This window comes from Astyanax mexicanus, chromosome 21 (assembly GCF_023375975.1).
Source record: "Astyanax mexicanus isolate ESR-SI-001 chromosome 21, AstMex3_surface, whole genome shotgun sequence".
NCBI lineage: Eukaryota > Metazoa > Chordata > Actinopteri > Characiformes > Acestrorhamphidae > Astyanax > Astyanax mexicanus.
The window spans coordinates 41,761,647-41,783,878 of record NC_064428.1 but is presented as its reverse complement, the minus strand read 5'-3'; the positions used below and the strand labels follow the sequence as shown (position 1 = coordinate 41,783,878).

At 39.6% G+C, this 22,232-nt stretch overlaps 2 protein-coding genes across 3 annotated transcripts in view; one reads left to right on the top strand and one right to left on the bottom strand.

Annotated features, from left to right (window-relative positions):
* Positions 1–119: 119 nt before the first annotated feature.
* parn (poly(A)-specific ribonuclease (deadenylation nuclease)) lies at positions 120–14,559 on the bottom strand. Its single transcript, XM_022674413.2, has 26 exons — positions 14,461–14,559; positions 13,542–13,619; positions 12,637–12,716; positions 12,301–12,368; positions 10,879–10,960; positions 10,702–10,762; positions 9,038–9,203; positions 8,510–8,572; positions 8,033–8,071; positions 7,884–7,926; positions 7,243–7,323; positions 7,087–7,143; positions 6,783–6,860; positions 6,261–6,304; positions 6,135–6,177; positions 5,900–5,975; positions 4,849–4,959; positions 4,688–4,757; positions 4,339–4,394; positions 3,770–3,856; positions 3,559–3,633; positions 3,353–3,482; positions 2,528–2,640; positions 2,120–2,195; positions 1,918–2,003; positions 120–1,138 (listed from the first exon to the last, which is right to left on the bottom strand). Exons 1-26 carry the CDS (start codon positions 14,477–14,479, stop codon positions 1,089–1,091), a joined length of 1,932 nt encoding a protein of 643 aa, XP_022530134.1. The 5' UTR covers positions 14,480–14,559; the 3' UTR covers positions 120–1,088.
* Positions 14,560–15,075: 516 nt separating this feature from the next.
* LOC103034002 (general transcription factor 3C polypeptide 1) overlaps positions 15,076–22,232 on the top strand; it is a 33,195-nt gene continuing 26,038 nt past the window's right edge. For both annotated transcript variants that reach the window (XM_049469335.1, XM_022674414.2), the window contains exons 1-12: positions 15,076–15,424; positions 15,850–16,065; positions 16,158–16,334; positions 16,501–16,644; positions 17,379–17,475; positions 17,591–17,714; positions 19,490–19,666; positions 19,935–20,050; positions 20,155–20,539; positions 20,654–20,838; positions 20,978–21,081; positions 22,091–22,232. The exon at positions 22,091–22,232 is cut by the window's right edge and continues 12 nt beyond it. In XM_049469335.1, coding sequence (XP_049325292.1) covers positions 15,204–15,424; positions 15,850–16,065; positions 16,158–16,334; positions 16,501–16,644; positions 17,379–17,475; positions 17,591–17,714; positions 19,490–19,666; positions 19,935–20,050; positions 20,155–20,539; positions 20,654–20,838; positions 20,978–21,081; positions 22,091–22,232 — 2,088 coding nt within the window. In that variant the 5' untranslated portion in view covers positions 15,076–15,203. The remainder of the gene's footprint in view (positions 15,425–15,849; positions 16,066–16,157; positions 16,335–16,500; positions 16,645–17,378; positions 17,476–17,590; positions 17,715–19,489; positions 19,667–19,934; positions 20,051–20,154; positions 20,540–20,653; positions 20,839–20,977; positions 21,082–22,090) is intronic.

The following is a 22,232-nucleotide window of genomic DNA, read 5'->3' as shown; positions in this document are numbered from 1 at the left end:
ACTGATCATTGAATGTAACTTTTCCCATTTTTCCTGTTACATTTCAGTTGAAATTAGAAAACTTTGGACATGCATTGGGGGACATCACATTTCTGATTTCAAGAACAGAAACAAGAAGATACTAAGAAACATTCTTTAATATTTTCTCCCCTCTGAAAGAGGACAATCATACAAAAAGAAATTATACATATTTCCTGTTGATGTTCTTCTGATAAACATTCCACATTTTTTTAACCTGCAGCTCATCTGCTGAGTGGCACAAACAAAGACAGACATACATACACAAACTACATTTACATACAAAATATAAAGAAAAATCATCTCTTACAGTGGGGAATAAATAGAGATGTTCTAAGTGTCTGCGTTGGCTAAAAGAGAGCGGGGTTAGGTTAAGCTACGCTAACGGGATCATCCTACGGGAAAAAACAAAAAGAAACGAAAAAGGAAAAAAAACAAAATCCCCAGTAACCTAACCACATTTAAAAGTTATTAACCTGACAGTCTCATACACCTGTCGTCATAATCACCGTCGTAATCACAGTCATCACCATGGCGATGACCATAAATCAATCATTTTAATGACCAGCTCGAAAAGAAAGACACGTTCGCACACACACACTACGTTTTTAAACTGACGACACATTAAAACACACCGCATACACTCAGACTAACTTACGTCACGTACACTAACGACTTACGCTAATTTCCCAGCTCTGCTTCGTTCACTCGCACTCGTGTCAGAAAATGAATTGCTGGCAGATCGTAAACTGTGTTTGTGTGTATCGTTAAAGCGGCAAAATTTCTTTCAGCACCTGGATACGCTTATTTATTTATTTATTTATTACGCACTGCTTACAAACTTTCTTACGATGTCCCTGTGATCCCTCATGCAGTGGGACGCTGTGCAAGTCAACAGAATAAGAGAGTGTGTATGTTATGTTGCGATGCCACAGGGCCGTATGGCTTTGGGTTTTGTGTACAAGTGCAGTCCGTCACAGTCTCTTCTGATTGGCTGTAGGATAGGTAGGTGTGGTCTCAGACGGTCTCCTCTAATTGGCTCCCAGAAGGAAACCGCCGATTGGCTACTGCTACCAAACTTGAGGGACGTCAAAGAGTCCTGTAGACGTGGGCTGAGAACCTGACGGGAAACAAAATGAGTCAACTTTAGACATGTTTAAATATTTCAAATATTTAGTATGCACATTTAACCGAAATCTTTATTAGCAAACAAAGTTGTTGAAATGCAACAAATATTGGTGAAAACCGAACAAAATTCCTCCAACAGACTGGACAGGACAAGAAAGTGCTGCAATCTGGTGGAGACTGTGTTCCTGGGAAACCCTTGCTCTGTGTGGGTGAACATCCTGCTGAAAAATGCTGCTGCTATCAGCAGGAAGTTCTGCAGGAGAGAAAGCAGCAACACATGTATCTGCAGGATGTTCTGCACAGATCACTGAGATCACTGTTAGTCGGTCACCCCTAGTAGTGATAGGAGGAACACAGTCACTGTATGAGATGATCCTCAGATCATTAAATCACACCAGCAGTTTACAGTGTGAACTCTTCAGTCCAGGTCAAGGTCAGGATTAAAGAGCTAAAACCACAAGACTCCAAACTGTAACCGGACAGTCAATAGATCCCAAACAGAACCTGGATTTGTCACTAAACGTACGCTAAAATGTTAAACGGTTCTAGTTCATAGCGGTTCAGGTTTCTCATGATTGTCTTGATAGGAAAATGTCTGACTGCATCATGGAAACATGTTTAGCAGTCAACAATCTCTCACCAAGAGGTACACTACCCAAAATTAGCCTCCAAGAACCTTTTTATAGGGCACTGGGGAAAATCACTTTTACGCCCGCTTGTGTTATGATCAATTGTCCAATCAGACCACATCTGAATCAGTTCGGTCTTTACCTTGATTCTGATTGGTCGGGAGCTTTGGCCAGGCATCTGCTTCCTCGGACCCCGATGCTTCCTGGCTTGCTGCGCCTTTTTCTGGCCTGAACATACACAATCAATTTCCTCAAAATCAGTTTGCATGGTGCCAACTACAAGCTACTAAATCAGGCTTCGGTTACATTTGACTGACATTTTTATAAGGGACTTTTATACATACTGAGCTTTAAGCCAACTGCCCGTCGTCGAGTCTACGGCTTCAGCGTACGTCTGCACACCGCCACCACTTGCCCCTGCTGAAATAATACAATACGCAATTACAGAAATTCAATAAATAAAACGTGCCTTAAAATTAGAATAAAGCCAAATAAACAGTTTTACACTTTTAGACTACTGATTTTAACGCTGTTTATTTGGGTTTAGTATTATTGTAAGAGTTAATTACAGGTAGCCACCCTCAGTGACTGAGTATCTGGGTTTAATCAGATATTGTTATATTATAGTTAGATATAGATACTCCACTATAAATAAGTACAGGGAAATGTTACTGTGATCTTGTTGTGATCAGAAGTAAAGCACATTCAGGTAAAATAAATAAATAAATAAACTAAAATGCATAATCTCTTACCATCTGTTTTGATCTTCTTTGAATAGTGACTCCAGTTGCTATCAGCAACACCGCTGAAATCAGAGCTTTGATCTTCCTGAGTGGGGCTGATGCTTCTCTTTCCAGTCACCGACCTGTATACAAACATACATATAAATAAATAAATAAAAACAAAAAAAACAAACATTGACGTAACTGACAGTACTGTAATGGGTTATTTTTAGGTTTACATACAGGTACAAATACATGTTTTAACCAATAAACAATGACTTTTCCAGGTCATCAAGGCAAATTTCCTTGACCGTATGAATTGTAAAAAATCAGTGCAGACATGAACATTAAAAAAAAACAGCTAAAACTATATTTAGAATTGATTATAGTAGGTCTAAAATGAAATCACAACATTTTGACACAATCTTTAATAATAAAATGTGCGTCAGATCCTGAGAGCTCCACTTTGTAGGGCTAAATTACAAAATTAACTCTGATCTCATGTATTTTTTAGCTGACTTTTTAAAAACTTTCTGGGCATTTTTATTTTTCAACACTTATCCAGGTGACTTTTCCAGGTGTTCACAACTGTACGAACCCTGGGTTTAATATGCAAGAAATAAGAGACACTGAAAGATTTGATTTTTGCTTTATCAAATTTGTAGACAATAGTCCGGATCTCCATAAGGGCTTTTATTCTGTATATTTTTAGTGCTGCTAAGTGTACGGAGGCGGGGCTTATGCTGAGTTCTGCTTATGCACAGGGCTGCTGACCTATTGTGTATGGAGGCGGGGCTACTGTGTGTGGTGGCAGGGCTGTAGTGTACGGAGGCGGAGCCTGTGCTCAGTGCTTACCTGTAGGAGGTGTTGGCCCAGCCGTCCTCCCCCCACTTCCTGTTGGTGTGGGTGTGTTTGTGTTTGGACTGCATGTACTCGGCGTAGGTCTGGATCCGGTAGCTCTCCGCATACTGACTCGTGTTCATCGCTACAACAATAAAAACAGATTAATTATCATCTAATAAACACAGAACCTCTGTATGATTAAAACACTCTAAACCTACCGATCTGCACCTGCTCCACCTGACTGAGGGAAACGAACGCAGACGTGTCGTCAATCCAGGACACCTGAATATTACCTGCAGCAGAAAACAACCTTACATTAATATAAATCAGAGTCACGCAGAACCTGCACATCAAGCTCTTATGCTTTTATCCACTATAATAAGATAATCCCATTTTGTCACATTTTGTTGGTATAAAGATCAGTATTACCGAAAGCGCTGAAGAGCTGGTAGAGGTCGCTGGTCTTCCACTCTTTCGGAAACGTAACGTACAGAACGTGATCTCTCTTCGGCTGCACTGAAACACACAGGAACTGATTCAGTAATGATTCAGTAGAGTGATTCTAAACTGAGTCAGTATGAACTGAATAGATGAACAGATTTATAAGTGACTCTTGAATCACTGAATACTGAATCAGTTCTGGATCACTAAAGATAAAATTTGAGCTTCAGTACAGAGATTCTGAACTGATTTAATAAAGTGGATCTAAAGTGTTTCAGTATTTAGACCCAGAACTGATTCAATAAGTGATTCAGAATGACTTCAGTAGAGCTGGACTGATTCAGTAGTGTGATTCAGAACTGATTCTGTTGTAAGTAAAATGATTTTAAAATAGTGGATCTGAACTGATTCATTTTAGGTGCACTTCTAAAACCACACTACTGAATCACTGTACTGAATCGGCTCAGCTCTATTCTACTGAATCAATGATGCAATCCCATTACTGGGTTGTTTAACATTAGCATTATTATACAGGAGAAGGTACTTCTTGTACTCACAGTCTGGTCCACTGATGTTCAGGTACGGGATATCAATAACCCTCATGAGGAACAATCTAGAATAAAAAACGGTTCATTTTTAATCTTTATAGTCCAGCTACAGGACCCTGATCTACAGGCCCAAATATAAACACTGAATATTCTTACAATTTAAACTTCAGAAAGCTTTAAAAATACAAATGTAGATCTGTGTTGAAACTTTTTAAATTACTGCAATTAGACGTGCAAAACTCCAAAAGTTTAGCTAATATATGTTGTGCACTATTAGGCAGTTATATATATTACATTAATGTATAATCTCTGGGACGGTACGTATACGGTAGAATCTGTGTATGTAAATGAGTCTCACTTGTTGTAGAAGGGTTCTATGAGTTTGGAGCGAGCGGAGATGTGAGGTTTGGGCGGGGTGAGGAAGGTTCCTGCAGAATCAGAGTTATTCCAGTGTGATTAGAGTTCTATAAATCAGACTGTGTAAAAGCTGAATGTGTGAATGAGGTTCTGCAGGGGTACCCAGGTAATTGGCCATGGAGATGAAGCAGAGTCCGGTGATGTAGGCGTCGTATCCGGCTTCATGAAGCTGCTCAGATGCAGTATCGTAACACTGGAACCCCTCACAACAATCTACAACACATCACAATACATACAGCTTCATTCTCAAATTATTATTCAATCACTGCACAGTAAAGGTGTGCCATATCTCGAAAGCAATAATATAAAAATCACCACATAAAAAGCTCAATATCGCGATACTCTTCAGAGAAGTCGTTATATGCTATATGGTAGAATCTTGTTACATTACTTTATTTTTGTTAATTTTTTATTTTGTTACCTAGGACACCTAGATTTTGTCAAATAAAAAGTAGTGCAAGTTACCATTTACAAAACAGACCAATGCTTATATAATTTTAATATATTAACATTAGTCTGTTCTGTATATTATTTATACTAAATAAAACTAATGTGTGCAGTAGTATATTCTCGAAAGTAATTTAAAAACACAAGCGCAGAACATAGTTATCGCAAAAAATACCCTCAAATATTTAAATACTGTGATGGTTCAGGATGAGTCTTAGTGTTTTGTCTATTTACATACATTTTTTTTAAATGGAAAACTGGAAATTGCAGATTGTATATTTTGTGTTTAACTTTTGACAATAAAATGCAGAATACATATATAGAAGTAGGGAAAAAAAAGCAAACATAATTGCAATGTATTTTTGAAAGATATAATTTTACATGTTATATGAGCAATAATAAAACAATTGTTCACAAAAAAAAAAAAAAAAGTGTAAGGAGTTTTTTTTTTCTTCAATATAACAAACGAAATGTGCTGTAAAACTTACATTTTTCAAGCTTGTCTTAAGACATGGGTCAAATTGATACACAGTCATGCTCTCACTGACGGTTGGCTGGGGCATCATCCTGATACCAGAGCGAATCCTCAGCAGACCAATCAGAACTACAGAGCACTATACTGAGGAGACTGATGCTGATTGGCTAGGCTCGTGTCTGGTGCTATATAACGAGTGTACAGAGCTGCAGTGTGGGCGGAGCTACTGACCGACTTTCGGAGCTTTAAACGGTTTCTCCTTCAGCTGCTTCTCCAACTCCGCCAGAGACGTGTTCGTAATCAGATCCTGTAAATACAATTATATTAAATTATATTAAACACCATTTCAGATCTCAAATCTGAATATCGGAATGTCATCGATATCGTGGGAAATATACAGTTACGTATCGAGAGACGCCCTGGGATTTGAGATTAAGTATAAAACTGAGCAGTAGATTAAACTTACCTTAAACGGCTGTGTTGACGCCATCAGCTTTGTATCCAAAAGCCTGAAAAACACAAAACAATGTTAATTAACGGAAAAACAGGAAAAAGAAAATATTATTATTATACATTATAGTGAAGAACTGACCTGGGAAACACACACATCGTCACCTCCTTAAAATCCTCCAACTCCTGCAACACAAACACAACAAACAAAAGTATCTCCATCCATTACTCTGTGGGTAGAATAGAGTATAGATACTAGAGCTTAATAAAACACTTCTGTAAAAACTGATCAATTAAAGCTTTTTACTCAGCTCTTTCAGTGAAAGAGTAAAAGTACTGGATTCAAAACTACTTAAAGTATAAAAGTAAAAGTAACACAAGGAGAAAAAAATAGAAGCTGGTGCAGGTGTGATGGATCACAGTATAAACCAATAGGGAGTGGGTATGATATGTTTATGCTTCTCTACATCCAATCAGAATCAGATTCACTCTATCTGGATGGAGAGATTTATCTGGATAGGGGTTTTATTGAACGATAAGAAGCCGGAATGAAACAGGAGTACCGAGACTGTTTTTATTCAAATGTAAGGAGGAGAAAGTTCAGATAATTGTGTGTAAATGTAAAAATAACTACTGATGTAAAAGTAGAGATAATCATGTTTACCTCAGGTAGGGGGCAGTAGAACTGATGGATGGTGTGCATCACATCCAGCAGCATGTTATGGCCCACCACCAGCTTCCCCTGAGAGACAGACAGACGTTTTAAAATTACAGTAATTGTGAAAAAGTAAAAACAGTTTAAAAATGAATAAATAGCTTTTTTTTTGTTAAATTTGTGCCAGCTTAGAAGAAAAAAGCAAACAAGAAAAATCCAGACAATTTATAAAAAAAAAAAAAAAAAAAAGTTGCAAATTCTAAATACAAATCATTTTTAAATAACTAATGAATTCTAAAATGTAAAAACTCACGGATTTAGAAATCGCGTGAACGACTCTGGAGAATCCCACAGCATCGTTCAGCTCCTCCTGTTCACACAAACAAATAATCCAGATTAAATCCAGGTTTTATTTCTGTATAGTGTTATATACTGTAATGAATCTCAGGTGTGAGGGGTCAGGAGTTACCTGTTCTCTCTCCTGCTTCTGCTGCTCCATCCTCCTCCTCTCCTCTTCATCCACCTTACTCACCTGGATAAAACGCTCCTTCTACACACAGATATAAACCATACGCATTACGCCTGGATCTAATGATTAGTTTAGTAGTCGACTAATTAATCATTTCTTGTAATATTATGCTGACAGGTAATAATGACTTTAATACATTTTTAAACAACATTTAACAAACTAATAAAAATATTTATATTTTCTTTATTTTACTTTTAAGAGTTAATGGTTTTCTGTAAACTTGTCACAATAATTAATTACATTACTGATTTAATAACAGTAAATGATTACAAATACTAATATGTATAAATGTATAAAAAGGCTGATGTACAGTGAGTATGGGTGCTATCTTGTAAACACACCAGATAAAAGACATGTTTTTGGAGACAAAGAGTGGAAGAGAAAAAAAAAAATAAATAAATAAATAAATATATATATGTGCAAGTCGTCAACAAGGAAATTCTGCCTCGACAATTTATATAGGTGATGTCAATTAATTGTTGCAGCACTAATATTAATAACAATTAATAAATCATAATCAAACAATTCAAAACAGGGCTGAAGCAATTATTAAAAATTATTATTATAGTACAGAAGGTTACCTTCTCAGTTTCTACCGTTTCTATATGGAGACCTTTGGGGAACCTGCAGATAAAAACATCAATTAACCAATCAGAGCTTCACACCATCACACCATCATTACCCCCCACCAACACTCCAGTATAACCAGTAGAACTGCAGCTCTACTCACTTCCAGTTCAGAGTCTGATAGATCAGCTTCCTCTGGAACCTGAGGGACGGATAAACAGAAAACTCTAATATAAATCACTAGAAAATCTACACAGCAAAAAATAATAATAATAATAATAAATCCAATTATTTAAAATATATCTAATTTTCAATTTGCATTGGATTGGAAGCCTGTGTGTGACATTTTATATTATATATTGGCCTTTATTTTATGAAATCCATAAACAATAAAAAAACATTTTGTACAATGTTTTTGCATGACAGCAATTACCTGTTTATACTGGCAACTAAAAATACATATAGAATAAATAAGCAGAAAAATTAAAAGCTGCGCCCCCCTGTTGAGGAACCTAAAACCTGTCACACAATTACGTAAAAAAGATAATCGTTTAAGTGAAGTAAAAGTTAAGTTAGTAATTTACGGCAAACAATGGATCAAATTAAAGTAATAAATGTAAGAAACGGTGGATTATCTCACCCAGAGCACGGCTCCAGATCCACAGTCTTCTCAGAGTTACTCAGCAGAGCCTCCACCTTCTCCCTGCGGAGTAAAAACCTCCATCACTTATACTGAACATTTAGCAGACCTTCAGCATCTTCATTTAAAAAGGTCTCATTTATAGACTAATTCTAACCATTTGTCTCTTTGCTCTGAATTACTGGGTAAAGTATATAAACACTGATGTGTTATTCACACAAATAACACAGGAATGAACTGCATGCTGTTCCTAGTGCTGTTAGTGGGCAGTCCCAAGCCGGGGTGGGCGGGGCCATGAATACTAATTGACGGGTTGATGTAGACACGGTGCTTTTCCTGATCAACTCGTTTTTTTTTCTGAATATTTTCTTTTACTAACTGCTGCAGAAAATGAGGAAGAGTTTCATCATGTGCAGCATCATAAACAACTCAGAGACCCACTGTATTTCACAGACAACAAGAACAAGAGGATTTTAGAGGAAGGAGATCTTAAAGCTCCAATCACAGTTCAGGCTGTGGTGAACTCACACGACTCTGCTGATGAAGTCCTTGTGTTCGTCCGGGACGTTCACCGCCGCTTTACCGGAGGACGGGGAGATGTAGGACGGGGTTCCAGATCCGTTCATCTGGTTCCTCTTCTCCTCGTACTGCTCCCTCAGCTGAGACTCCTCCTCCTGATTCAGATACGGGATCCCTAACACAAATTTTAAAATAAATAAAATAAAATAAATATTCACCAGTCAGGATAGTCCTGGAGAAGAGGAACTGGATACAGGGTTTATCCAGGAACCACAAATCCAAGACCTAATCCCATTTCACCCCTTGGCCCTACCGCTTCAAACCGAAGGGTGTGAGAATCAAGCTAAGAAACCCGGAAATGTAAATATTCTCCTTGTTAAAAGTGAGGATTAGCACTACATTACCATGGGTGAATTAGATTTAATAGATTTAAATAGATTTTTGTCTCAGTAGCTAGCTAGCTAACTTTCCCGTTCCACCTTAAATGGTGCAACAAATGGCAGGGGCTGCAGCATTTAAACGGATAAAATAAAGCAAAATAAAAGCTAATTAAAGCTTTCATTATTTCAGCTGGAAAATAATAAATTAATTTCTGAACCATCTCCCACCCTTTCTAAACACATACAATGCCCTAAAATTAGCTAGTTAGCAGCTCGGTTTATGAACTTTAGCTTTAGCGCTGCTGATGGCGGATCAGTGGTGATGTATGAAGGCTTGCCCAATTCTTAGGGGGAGGATTTCACTCCTTTCTCTAACTCGGTTCCAGAGGGAAGGGTTACACTCAAAAAGAAGGGGTAGGGGTAAATGATCGGGCCAATGGGTGAAATGTGATTGGACCCAAGTATTAAAAAAGTGCTCCAAACAACTAATACCTCCCAGGATCAGTCTAGAGACCACCGTACAGTATAGTGTCATAGGTGCATTCTCTACAAAACTCAAAGAAATCAGAATTCAGCTCTTCAAGCAGCTATAGAACACAGTAGATGGTGCTTCAAGAAACTATACAACTAGACCCAGAATCCCTCTAAAACTACAAACCCAGATTTATGTCCAGGATCCATCATTAATAACTAAAGATCTTAAGTCAAGTCAACAGCTCCTAATGAAACCACTCTACTGAGTCCAGGAACCCTTGAGAAACCCCATAAATATTTCATACAGTATATCATGGGAAGAACCAATTACACACCCTCTCAACCAAAGTCCAATTAAAATGAAAAATTAAACAAAAATTTAATCTAGTAAATCTAGTAATCCATCCAGCAGCTACTGACTTGGGTCAGAAATGCACCACAAAACACAGATCAGCTCCAGCATCCCTTCATAAATCTACAGTAGAAATCAGGTCAAGGACAGTTTAAAACAGAATTACAATACAGATCACAGATCCTGGAACATGAACTCTTTACAGAATCCAGGATCCATTAAGTCAACGATCCCTCAATGAACTACATAAACTGTACCGTAAATCACAGGAAGAATCCCCAGGAATGCAATCAACCAGATCCAGGATCCCTTTAAGCTATTTATATGCAGTAAAATCAGATCCAGGATCCCTCAAAACTGCATAATAAGAACAGTAGAACACAGATCTCAGATTCTAAAATAAGATCTCTACAGGTCCAGGATCTGAGATCAGTAGATATGAGATAATGAGATAGATCAGTACTCACCGCTGCGGAACACTTTGTTGAAGTCAAAGCCCTGACTGGCCAGAAAATCTATACTGGAGCTCTACAACAAATCAATAATCAATATTATTGATTATTCAGAAATACAAACAGGTATAAATATACGATACTGTTAATTCAGATTTAATATAATCCGGTTTATTCTGTTCCCACTCTCACCTGACAGATGAATTTAATATCTGGGGATGTTCTGCTGAACGGCTTCGGGAAAATATAAAAATTAAAAGACTTCGTAAGATACCTGTAAACACACACACACACACATCAATAAGTCTATACTGAACGATTTGTATTGTATACGCCAAGATTCACAGCGAACACTAAATAAACTCATAGTTTACACTGAACAGCTCATAATAAATAGTTCTGGATAATTCAGAATTCATTTCATACTGAATACATTCTAAACAGCATTCCAATTCACAGTGGATACAAAACTACAACACAGTGTTTACAGTTATTACTGAACAATTCATACCGAACAGTGTTTTGCATTAGATACTGCATAATTCAGAACGTACTTTATGATCACAGTTCATACCGAATAATCACTACCTGACAACGAATGATTCATAGTGGATACTGAATAAATTAAGAGTTTATAGTGAATAAGATACCCAATGATTCATAGCGAATACTACAGAAATCCACAGTGAAGATAGAATATGGTTTATGAGAAAATTTCAACTCATTGACAGTCAGGTTTAAAGGGGCTAAAATAGCTGGTGAGGAGCTGGTGAGGAAGCGTAAGGAGCTGGTGAGGAAGCGTAAGGAGCTGGTGAGGAAGCGTAAGGAGCTGGTGAGGAAGCGTAAGGAGCTGGTGAGGAAGCGTAAGGAGCTGGTGAGGAAGCGTAAGGAGCTGGTGAGGAAGCGTAAGGAGCTGGTGAGGAAGCGTAAGGAGCTGGTGAGGAAGCGTAAGGAGCTGGTGAGGAAGCGTAAGGAGCTGGTGAGGAAGCGTAAGGAGCTGGTGAGGAAGCGTAAGGAGCTGGTGAGGAAGCGTAAGGAGCTGGTGAGGAAGCGTAAGGAGCTGGTGAGGAAGCGTAAGGAGCTGGTGAGGAAGCGTAAGGAGCTGGTGAGGAAGCGTAAGGAGCTGGTGAGGAAGCGTAAGGAGCTGGTGAGGAAGCGTGAGGAAGCGTAAGGAAGTGTGAGGAGCTGGTGAGGAAGCGTAAGGAAGCGTGAGGAGCTGGTGAGGAAGCGTAAGGAAGCGTAAGGAAGTGTGAGGAGCTGGTGAGGAAGCGTAAGGAAGCGTAAGGAAGCGTGAGGAGCTGGTGAGGAAGCGTAAGGAAGCGTAAGGAAGTGTGAGGAGCTGGTGAGGAAGCGTAAGGAAGTGTGAGGAGCTGGTGAGGAAGCGTAAGGAAGTGTGAGGAGCTGGTGAGGAAGCGTAAGGAAGTGTGAGGAGCTGGTGAGGAAGCGTAAGGAAGTGTGAGGAGCTGGTGAGGAGGCGTGAGAAAGTGTGAGGAGCTGGTGAGGAAGCGTAAGGAAGTGTGAGGAGCTGGTGAGGAAGTGGTTAGTATTTGTTGAGGAAGCTGGTTAGGAGCTGGTGAGGAAAATGTTGAGGAAGTGTGTGTTGTGAGGACTCACTTGGCCTGAGTCTGGTCATATCTGAACGTGCAGAGGCCGAACTGAAAGAGCAGGAAGTCCATGGAGTGCTGCAGGAGAGAAACAGGAAGTGAGGTCAGCAGGGTCACACATCAACACCTGAATATACAGTACTTGCATCAATTACAAAAACTACCAATCACAGGAGAAGGGGGAGGAGCTTAAACAGTGTGTGTAATACAGCCTAACTGTAGTGACACTACCAGAACAGAACAGTCGAAAAACTACAGTCACTTCCGACAGGGGCAGAGCAACAGTGGCAGGCCACGCCCCCAAACCAGGTGCTTACGCAGACAGGTGTATAACAGCGCTCCATACCTTCCTGAGCTTCCCATAGCGCTCCTCAGGCGTGTCCATGCCATTGGTCAGAGCGCTGACCGAGGGGCCGTCACTGATTCCTGCACAAAACACGGCAAAACATTAGGACCGGCCGATATGACAGCCAATCCAAATCACGATTATGCAAAGATTTTACCTCGATTACGATTAAATAACGATTGAATTGCGATTAAGTCCTGCTGAAAAATGAAATCCACATACCAGAAAATCTTACAGCACTTCATGCTTCTGCTGAAAACCTTTTATAGAGATTTTGTTTTCCAGCAGGACTTGGCACACTGCCCACACTGCCTAATATTCAAATTTCCTGGGACACGGATTTATTTATTTTTTCATTGGCTGTAATCCATAATCAACAATAAAGAAATAAACGTTTAAAATAGATCACTGTGTTTAATACATCTATATAATATATTAGTTTCACATTTTCAAACGAATTACTAAAATAAAATAACTTTTTAAAGACAATAACATTTTTTGAGATGCACTTGAATATCAAAAGCTGATTGTGTTGATTACTGATGCATCTGATTGGACAGGGTGGAGTCACATCACTAAAATATAATACTTTAACATCCTGTACTGTGTGTCATACTAACATTAATTTAAAATTTGCTGCAGAATTTATAATATATTCATCTTTAGTTTCACTTTTAAACACTATAAGCTTAAAACTTAGAAAAAATATGTATGTATATGTACTAACTACTGGCAGATTATCGCAGTATAAATCAGAGTTACTCTGAGCAGTCTAGAGTTTATTCAAACTAATCCGTCATGCTGGTGTAAAGACCTGCATTCACATTGGCGATCTATAAACTGGTACGTAACCTGAATTAAACCGGGTTTATTTGAGTTTAATTCATTTAATTGGGTTATTTTACCTGAAAATTCTCCATCAATGGCTAGAAAGTCTGCCTCCTCCACAGCGCTGTACACGGTGCTCAGACTCTCCTTAAAATCTGCACAGACCATCATGTATTTAACCAGTATGTATTAAACCAGAAAACATAAAAAAACACACACACACACACACACACACACACATCCAGTATGTATTAAAGCAACATGCATAACCCTGCCCCCTACTGCTATCAGAAACCCAGTCTGCATTAAAGCAGATTTCTTAATCCAGTATGTATTAGTTCAGGATGTACTGAATCAGTATATATTAAATCAGTCTTGCATTCACCTTCTGAATATCCCATATCCCAATCATTAACCCAGTGTGTATTAAAGCAGTTTGTCTCGCGTTCTCTCTATACTCTGCTATATAAACCTGCGTAATAAACCAGTATGTATTACTGCAGGTGTAAAAAAGCAGTATGTATTTTACCCAATACCCTTTAAACCAGACAAATACAGACCCTTACTTTACCATGTCACAAGTCTTACTTTAACCTGTATGTATTACGGCAAGGTGTATTTTAACCAGTATGAATCATAGCGAGTTGTGTATTTTAACCGGTATGTACCAGTGAAGGGTGTATATAACCAGTATGTATTAGTGCAGCATGTATTTAACCCGTATGTATCAGTACAGGGTGTATTTAACTAGTACGTATTAGTGCAAGGTGCGTTTAACCCGTATGTATCAGTGCAGGGTGTATATAACCGGTATGTATTAGTGCAGCATGTATTTAACCCGCATGCATCAGTGCAGGGTGTATATAACCGGTATGTATTAGTGCAGGGTGTAATCTAACCGCCCTCAGTAAAGCAGAATGTATTAATTGAGTGTATCCGGATCCAGTATGTACTGGTTCAGTGTGTATTCGTATCCAGGGTGTATTAGGCTCTTACTTTGTCGTGTTATCTCCATTCTCCGCTCCGTTCTGCGCTCGCGCTCCGCCGACACTTCCACACATGCGCACTGAGGCGCTTATCAAGCAGGGGGAAATATAGCGCTCTGCCGCCCCCTGCAGGTCAGGAGGAATCACTGCAATTATTTACCATAGACTCGTTACATATTTTACATATTTATCTTTTTTCGTTTGTTTTTTTACAATTAGAATTTTATTATGTTCTGAATATTCATTAATATTTTTTATAACACTTATTTTATCTGTTTTTTTATTCATTTTAATTTTTTCGTTTAATTTATTACTTTTATTTTTATGCGTACATTTAATTTAATTTTATATTCACCTTTTACTGTTTTTTCACACTGGTTTTTTTTTCATTCTATTTAATATTATTCTTTCTACGAGTGTTTTCATTTACTAATTATGTTCTGTATATTTTAGTTTTTTTTTTTAGATATTTACTGACGCAGACTGACAGTACAACATATATGATTTCTGATATATAATAATCAGTAATATAATATTATTTTTAATTGATGGTGTGCTTTTATTTTGAAGGCTGTGTAGTTGCGGCGGGGCGCCGCTGGGGGGCAGCAGGTGTGTGAGAGTGTGTGTAAGTCAGTGGAAGAAGCGGCTGTGTGTGAGAGTTTGTGAGTGTGAGTGTGTGTGAGGGAGCGTGTGTGTGTTTGTGTTTGATTGGTTAATTGATGTACAGGTGTGCTGCTGGTGGTGCTGAAGGTGATGGACCCGCTGCGCGCGTTGCTGGATGAGGTGTGTTTGGAGGGGTTGGACGGGATCACGCTGTCCGCGCTGTGGATCCGGCTCCGCACGCGCAGACCCGCCTTCCCCCTGCACCTGGAGCCGCGCGCACAGCAGTACCTGTGGAGCGCGCTCACCTACAACCCTCACATCACCTTCCACCTGCTGCCGCGAGCCCGACCCACACTGCAGCTGCGCGACCGGTGAGCCAATGAGAGGGAGGGGTAACGTTAGAGTACAGGGGTAGAGTGGCACTCAGAAAAACACCAACTATAACATCCTCTATAATCACATTTACACCAACACTACACTAACTTTCTATATAATCACATCTACACCCACATTAATCACAGCTACACCATTAGCACCACCAACACCACACTAGCATCCTCTATGATCACGTCTATGCCATCAACACAATACTACCATCCTCTATAATCACATCTACACCATCAGCACCACCAACGAACGGCAACAATAAAATCACATTTATTTTTCTAGTTTTCACCATTAAAAGACTAACATTTGCATCCACAGCTCTATTAGATTTGTAACAATCACATTGTCAATGTTATTGTTTGCCTGGTGTAATAAAGTCAGTTATGCCGTGTCTGTGTTTGCGGGTCAGGTTTACGGATGAGGACCCGGAGACGGGGGACCAGGAGCTTTCCCAGCCGCACCAGGACCCGGGCTGGGAGGACCCGTACCCCGTCAGCGTCCTGCTGGACGACCCGCAGGGCATCCAGGGGTCCTGCCTGTACTACCGAGAGCGGGAGGACATCACATCCCGGATCAGAACCAGCCAGAACACGCCTATACTCACCCTGGAGCAGGCCAATAACATGTGAGAATCACAGTGATTACAGCGGTGATTGTTTGTTTGTTTACATGAAAAGCTGTGGTTGTTTACAGTGTTGTTTGATTGTTTGTGTGTAGGTTTGGGGAGAGGCTGGTGATGGTGGGGAGTCAGGTGATGCGGTACCGGGCTCTGATTGGAGACGAGGGCGACCCAGAGCTGAAGCTCGGCGACCACTCCTACTGTATACTGGAGAGACTGGGCCGAGCCCGCTGGCAGGGCGAGATCCAGCGAGACCTCCACATCACATCCTTTAAGTAATATCACATTCTATAACATTAATCATCTGATAATATATATATATATATATATACCCTAGCTCTGCCTCAGCTTTTCAGCTTTCTATTGGTCAGGTTTGTGAGCATTGTGATTGGGAGTGTTGTAATTGGTCAGGATTGTGATTGCTGTGTTTGTATTGGTCAGGATTGAGGCGGGGAAGCTGCACTATCTGAGGAAGTCGTTGGACAGGAATGGTCTGATTACGATGCAGTCCTACGTCGTCCGACTTCCGTCCGGCGCCAGACAGCACTCTATTCTCCTACTGCTCAAACGCTTCCATGTCGACAGGTACACCAATCAATTCATGCTGCATACTAACTAATACTAACTAATTCAGTGTGGATTGTTTATAATAGTAATAGTGATTCAATAGTTACAATTGAATACTGAATACTTTTCCGTGGGATACTAATTATATTATAGTAGTAACTGGGTCACTCAAAGATGATGCTTAATAATTCCCAGTTATTCTGAATGACTTCTAGCTGTACTGGACACTAAGTCATTTGTACAGATTACTAAACCAAGCATAGTGTATATTTAGTAATATGAATTTAATGCTGAATAATTCACAGTGGATACTCAATACATTGAAATGAGTATTGTTTAATAATGAGTAGATACTGAATAATTCACAGTGGCTTCTCAATACATTAAAAGAAGTGTTAAATAACAGCAGGTAGATACTAAATCATTCAAAGTAAATACTGAGTAGTCCATAGTGGATACTGAATAATTTATTGAAGACACTAAATTATAATAATGGATACTGAATGAATTGTTACATTTACTGAATTATTAATTGAATACACTAAATAAATAATAATAGTTACTGAAAATGTTGTTACAGATACTGAAGTATGTATTGAAGACACCAAGTAATTAATTGTGGATACTGAATGTTTGATATTGGTAGTTAGTAATTGTAATTTAATTAATAATTGAAAAGTGTACCGTAGTAAAACACGATGAGTACACACTCCATTACGTTAATGTGTGTGTGTGTGTGTGTGTTGGTCCAGGAGGAGTAAGTATGATCTGCTGATGGAGTCCACTTCCAGACTGCTGTCAGAGTTACCCAACCAGGTGGGCATCGTCCTGAAGCTGAGGGAGCAGCTGGTGAGAACCTGTTAATTAACTACAGCTTCGCCTGTAACTATCACATCGTATATCACAGTGCGGATATACTGTGTGTGTGTGTGTGTGTGTGTGTGTGTGTGTGTGTGTGTTTCAGCACGTGGGCGAGCACACATTTAAGCGTGTGTATCAGTACATGCAGACGGCCAAGATGGTGAGCGTGGTGTCCGTTCCCCTGCAGGAGCTCAACCCCCAGGCTGGACCCTTCAAGACCAAGAAGGGTCAGTACACCGAGAATCAGGACTCTATACAAGTTTATACTGTTTAAAACTGTTTAAAACAACTAAAAATCAGATCTAGTTTAGACCCTGTTGGTTCCTCTATCCTGGACCTGGATATTAGATGAGATTGAGAGGGTTGGGTTTGGAGGTTCTACAGGTTCTGTATGGATCCTGCAGCAAATTTATGCACAGATGTTGCTACAGCTGGGCCTGTAGATCCTGTAGCTCTACACTCGTAGGTCCCAGCTGTTCCATAAATGCTGGATTAGTGATAAATCTGGAGATCTGCAGGACGAGGAAGTGCTGCAGTCTGGTGAAAGTTCTTGCATGAAAGGAAGCAACACATGTATCTGCAGGATGTTCTGCACAGATCACTGAGATCACCGTTAGTGTTCCTCCAATCACTACTAGGGGTGACCGACTGTCCAATGAGATGAGAAGCTCTTCAGACCATTAATCACACCAGCAGTTTACAGTGTGAACTCTTCAGTCCAGGTCAAAGCCAGGATTGAAGCTTCAACACGAGCCTCCATACTTGAACCTGATTAGAGGTGAAATCATTACTCGAGTTATTCGTGTTACTCTATTTAAAAAATCGATCGAGTAATTTTCTGTGCCTCGTGTAGTCGTTTATTTAATTAAACAACTCAGCGCGCGATAATTCACGCTTTTAATGTGACAGCGCGCTCAGCTTTACGTCACTCGCGCACAGGAAGGAGGAGCAGGCAGCGGAGGTTTTAGTTGAGAAGAGGGTATTTTGAAGCGGCGAGGGAAAAGAGCAACAACTTGCGAGGAAAAAGGGCAATAATAACGGAGCTTTTTAAGCTGGACAGCGTGTATTCGCTCTTGTCTCCCAAAACAGCACCTTTTTAATGCTGCACCGTCTCAGCCGAGGATACATTAGCGGAGCCGAGAGAAGATTAATATAACTTATAACAAATCAATAAAGATTAACATTAATGTAGCTTATTAACACAACGACAGCGCTTTGGAGTACTGACTATTAGGAATACTGTCTAATGTGCGGTTAGTTTATAAAAACAGACAATTCTGGGCTTAATACAGGCTTTATGTAAGTGAACACAGCGCTGAGGAGTTTATAAACTAATACATGTCACCAGCTTGTTGAGAAGAACTGGCAACGTCTCTGCTGTTCAAAAGCTTAGCTGCACAACATAATGCAAATATGTATGCCTTTTTTATTGATTAATTCCCTATAGTTTTGATACTTACAAGAAATCCTTGTTGAAAAAAAATTATCTTAATTTATTAAACTACTAATTATTAAATTATTATTATTCCTTTATTTCTATTTGTGTTTGCAGTTTGGAAATGTATGTTGTGAATTTAAAAATATAACTTATCTAAAAATTCATTATTAAGTAAAATGGCTTGTTTTTTTTTTCGTGTTTTTTTTTTTTACTCTTTAAGCAAACAAATGTTTTATCCGATTACTCGATTAATCGAATCGATTTTTCAGTAGAGTACTCGATTACTAAAATAATCGATAGCTGCAGCCCTAAACCTGATCATCATCAGATCCCAAACAGAATCTGGATTCTTAATTCTAAATACAATACAATTCCAAGATAATCTGTCCAAATCCACATACACAGCTTGTCTCTAGTCTCTGTAGTAGTATTAGAATTACTGCCAATAGAATAGGACTCTCTGAAGCAGATTAACTTAATTTATAAATTAAACCTGTTGGCACCATGTCTACTTCCGGGAATAAACTGTCATAAAAGTATGATCTGTTTCTGATTGGTTCTCAGGGACGGATATCCGAGTGCGCTGTCTGAAGCTCCTGAAGCCGTACACCAGGAAGGTGATCGAGGAGGATGACGAGGATGAGAACAATGATGAAGAAGGTGATGGTCCTGTGAAGAGGAACGTTCAGATTCAGGCTCGGGATGTGGAGCGAGATTTTCTGTCCCAGGCCTACGAAATGGGTCAGTTTTCAATATTCACACAGGGAAACAGTGTCTGTATACTAATCAAAAGATGTAATAATCAATATTCGATTAAATCACATAAAAACAAAGTTTAGACTCTAAGCTTTAACTGCAGAAGTTTAACTGGAGTGTTATTCGTTTGTGAATTACAGAATGTTCACTGCACTGCTAAGAACCTTAAGTAAGGTTATTATGTTACACTGTAAACTTGTGGGTGATTGTGTGCTGATGGTTATCTATGCTGTGCTGTGATTGGTGGTTTCAGTGGTGGCGGCGGGTTCGAGGGGGATTTCTCAGACGGCTCTGAGAGGAATGCTGAACGTGGGGAAGCTGGAGAGCCGTATGATCTGCAGAATACTGGAGAGGAACAACATGATTAAGGTAATACACACGCGCACTATATAATGTAATATAATGTAATATATATTATATATATAGATGTTTTTATCATGTGTGTAAGTGACTCCGCCCCCTCTGTTGGTCAGGGGTTTATGGAGGACGAGGGGCGTCAGAGGACCACCAAGTACATCAGTAAGCTGTTTGTAGAGAAGAGTAAACTCAACCTGCAGTTTAATAAAGAGCGTCAGCGCAGCCAGCAGCTCCGAGTGCCCCCGCCCAACAGCCCCGCCCCCCACGACCAGCAGGACACGCCCCTCAGCCAGCCGGAGACTGGAGACACCCTGACGGAGGAGGAGGACCCGAAGGAGGAGCCAGAACCAGAGAAGGAGCCGGAGGCGGAGCCAGAACCAGAGGAGGAGGCGGAGCCGAGAGGCAGAGGGAGGAGGTCTAAAGGAAAAGCTGGGAGGAAATCCAAACCTGGAGCTCGAAAAGCCGTCACCTCCACACCCAAACACTCTACACCCCTCAGGAGTGAGTAACACACACACTCACACATTTACACTTACACTTACACATTCTTGCTCTTACTTTCCTACAGCAGTCCTGATGAGAGCCAGTTTCATCATTATAATGCTTCTTTTCCAGAAAAGAAGCCCCTCCCCAAAAAGGACATGGAACAATCTTTAGAGGAGGCGGAAGTAGATCAGAAAGACGAATCACTGCTGAACCTAGAGGCTACTCCCGCAGGCGACTCCTCCAGCATCTTCTACAACCAATCACAGAACCCCGATGACACGGTGACCATCGAGGAGGTGGTGGACTCTGCGGAGGTCTGTGCAGTTCCGCATCTCAACGTTCCGTTTATCACATGATGTTTTCCTCATAAATATGTTGTGAATTTATAATTAATTACCTGTGACTTAAATGTTTTAATTGATTCATTATTATATTTATTTTGTGTTTAATCAGAGGAGGACGGGTCACGAGCAGCACGAGACGTATCGTCTCCTCAAGCGCAAAAACCTCATTATAGAGGCCGTCCGCAACCTGAAGGTCATCGAGGGTCTTTACACGTAAGAACCACTCACATATAGCCCCGCCCACTCAGCCTACAGCAGTTTAGTTTAGTGTAGTTTAGCTCCACCCATTCAACCTAAAGCAAGAGTGGTATTATTGCGTGTGTATTAGGGGGTGTCACGATTTTGATATTAATGGAAATCGATTGAATATCATGCTCTTGAGCCTCGAAGTCAAAAAGAGGATGGACGATCCCTCCCTCTAAACTACGCAAATGGTGCAGCACACTGTAGCGACGCCGCGGACATTGTGACTGCTGAAAGAGCAGCTCTTTCTCCAGAGAATGTGGACATTCTCATCTCCTTAAAGAAAAACTTAAATATAAAAATAACAGTTGTTTTGTCTAGCCTCAAAGATGTTAATAGTTTTGGTACCTTAAGGAGCATCTTTCTCTCAGATAAAGTTAATAATATATCTTTATTAAAGAAAAAAACTTCTCATTCTCAGGTACTGAAAAAGTCTTAAAGTCTTATTTTTCATGTTTAACTGTTATAGTAGGATAGAGTTCAGTTTGTTAAGGCTCTAATTGTTCTATTATTTTCTACATGACTGTTCCTGTATTTTTTATTATTTATTTTGTTATGTTGCACATTGCTGTTTTAATAGTGCACACTGCTGCTACCAAAAAAAGCCACTAGATGGCATTACATATATATCTTAATTAAATTATTTAAATTTGACCATTAGTGCCTAATGTGGTGTATTACAGATCACTTGTATCACTTTGCATCACTTTTATCAAGCCCACCTTTTGAAATAAGATATTGTAAATTTGATGAATCAAACCAATGACTGACCATAGACTAATCTAAAACTGGCATAGACCTCTCTGCTGTAATAAAAAAGAAAAGAAAAGAAAATCAAGAATCAAATCGAATCGAATCATGACCCTAAAATCAGAAATAAAGTCGAGGATTTAGAGAATCGTGACACCCCTAGTGTGTATATATGTAAATCATATACTTATTTATATTTATATAAATATAATGGTGTGTGTGTGTTAAGGCTGCAGAAGAAGCTGATGGATGAGGAGAAGCTGGATGGGGTAAATACTCGAGTTTGTAAGAAGAGCATCCTGAGACTGATCAGAACTCTGGCCCGAGAGGGATATCTCAAACTCTACAGAACCACCGTCATACAGGACGGG

Bases quoted from the DNA above. Each gene is read 5' to 3' on its own strand.
- parn (XM_022674413.2), bottom strand. The intron at 6,305-6,782 runs GTAAACATGATT...TTTGTGTTGCAG, and splicing joins TCTACTGCCCCCTACCTGAG to GAGTTGGAGGATTTTAAGGA. The intron at 3,634-3,769 runs GTAATACTGATC...TTTCTGCTGCAG, and splicing joins CCAGCTCTTCAGCGCTTTCG to GTAATATTCAGGTGTCCTGG.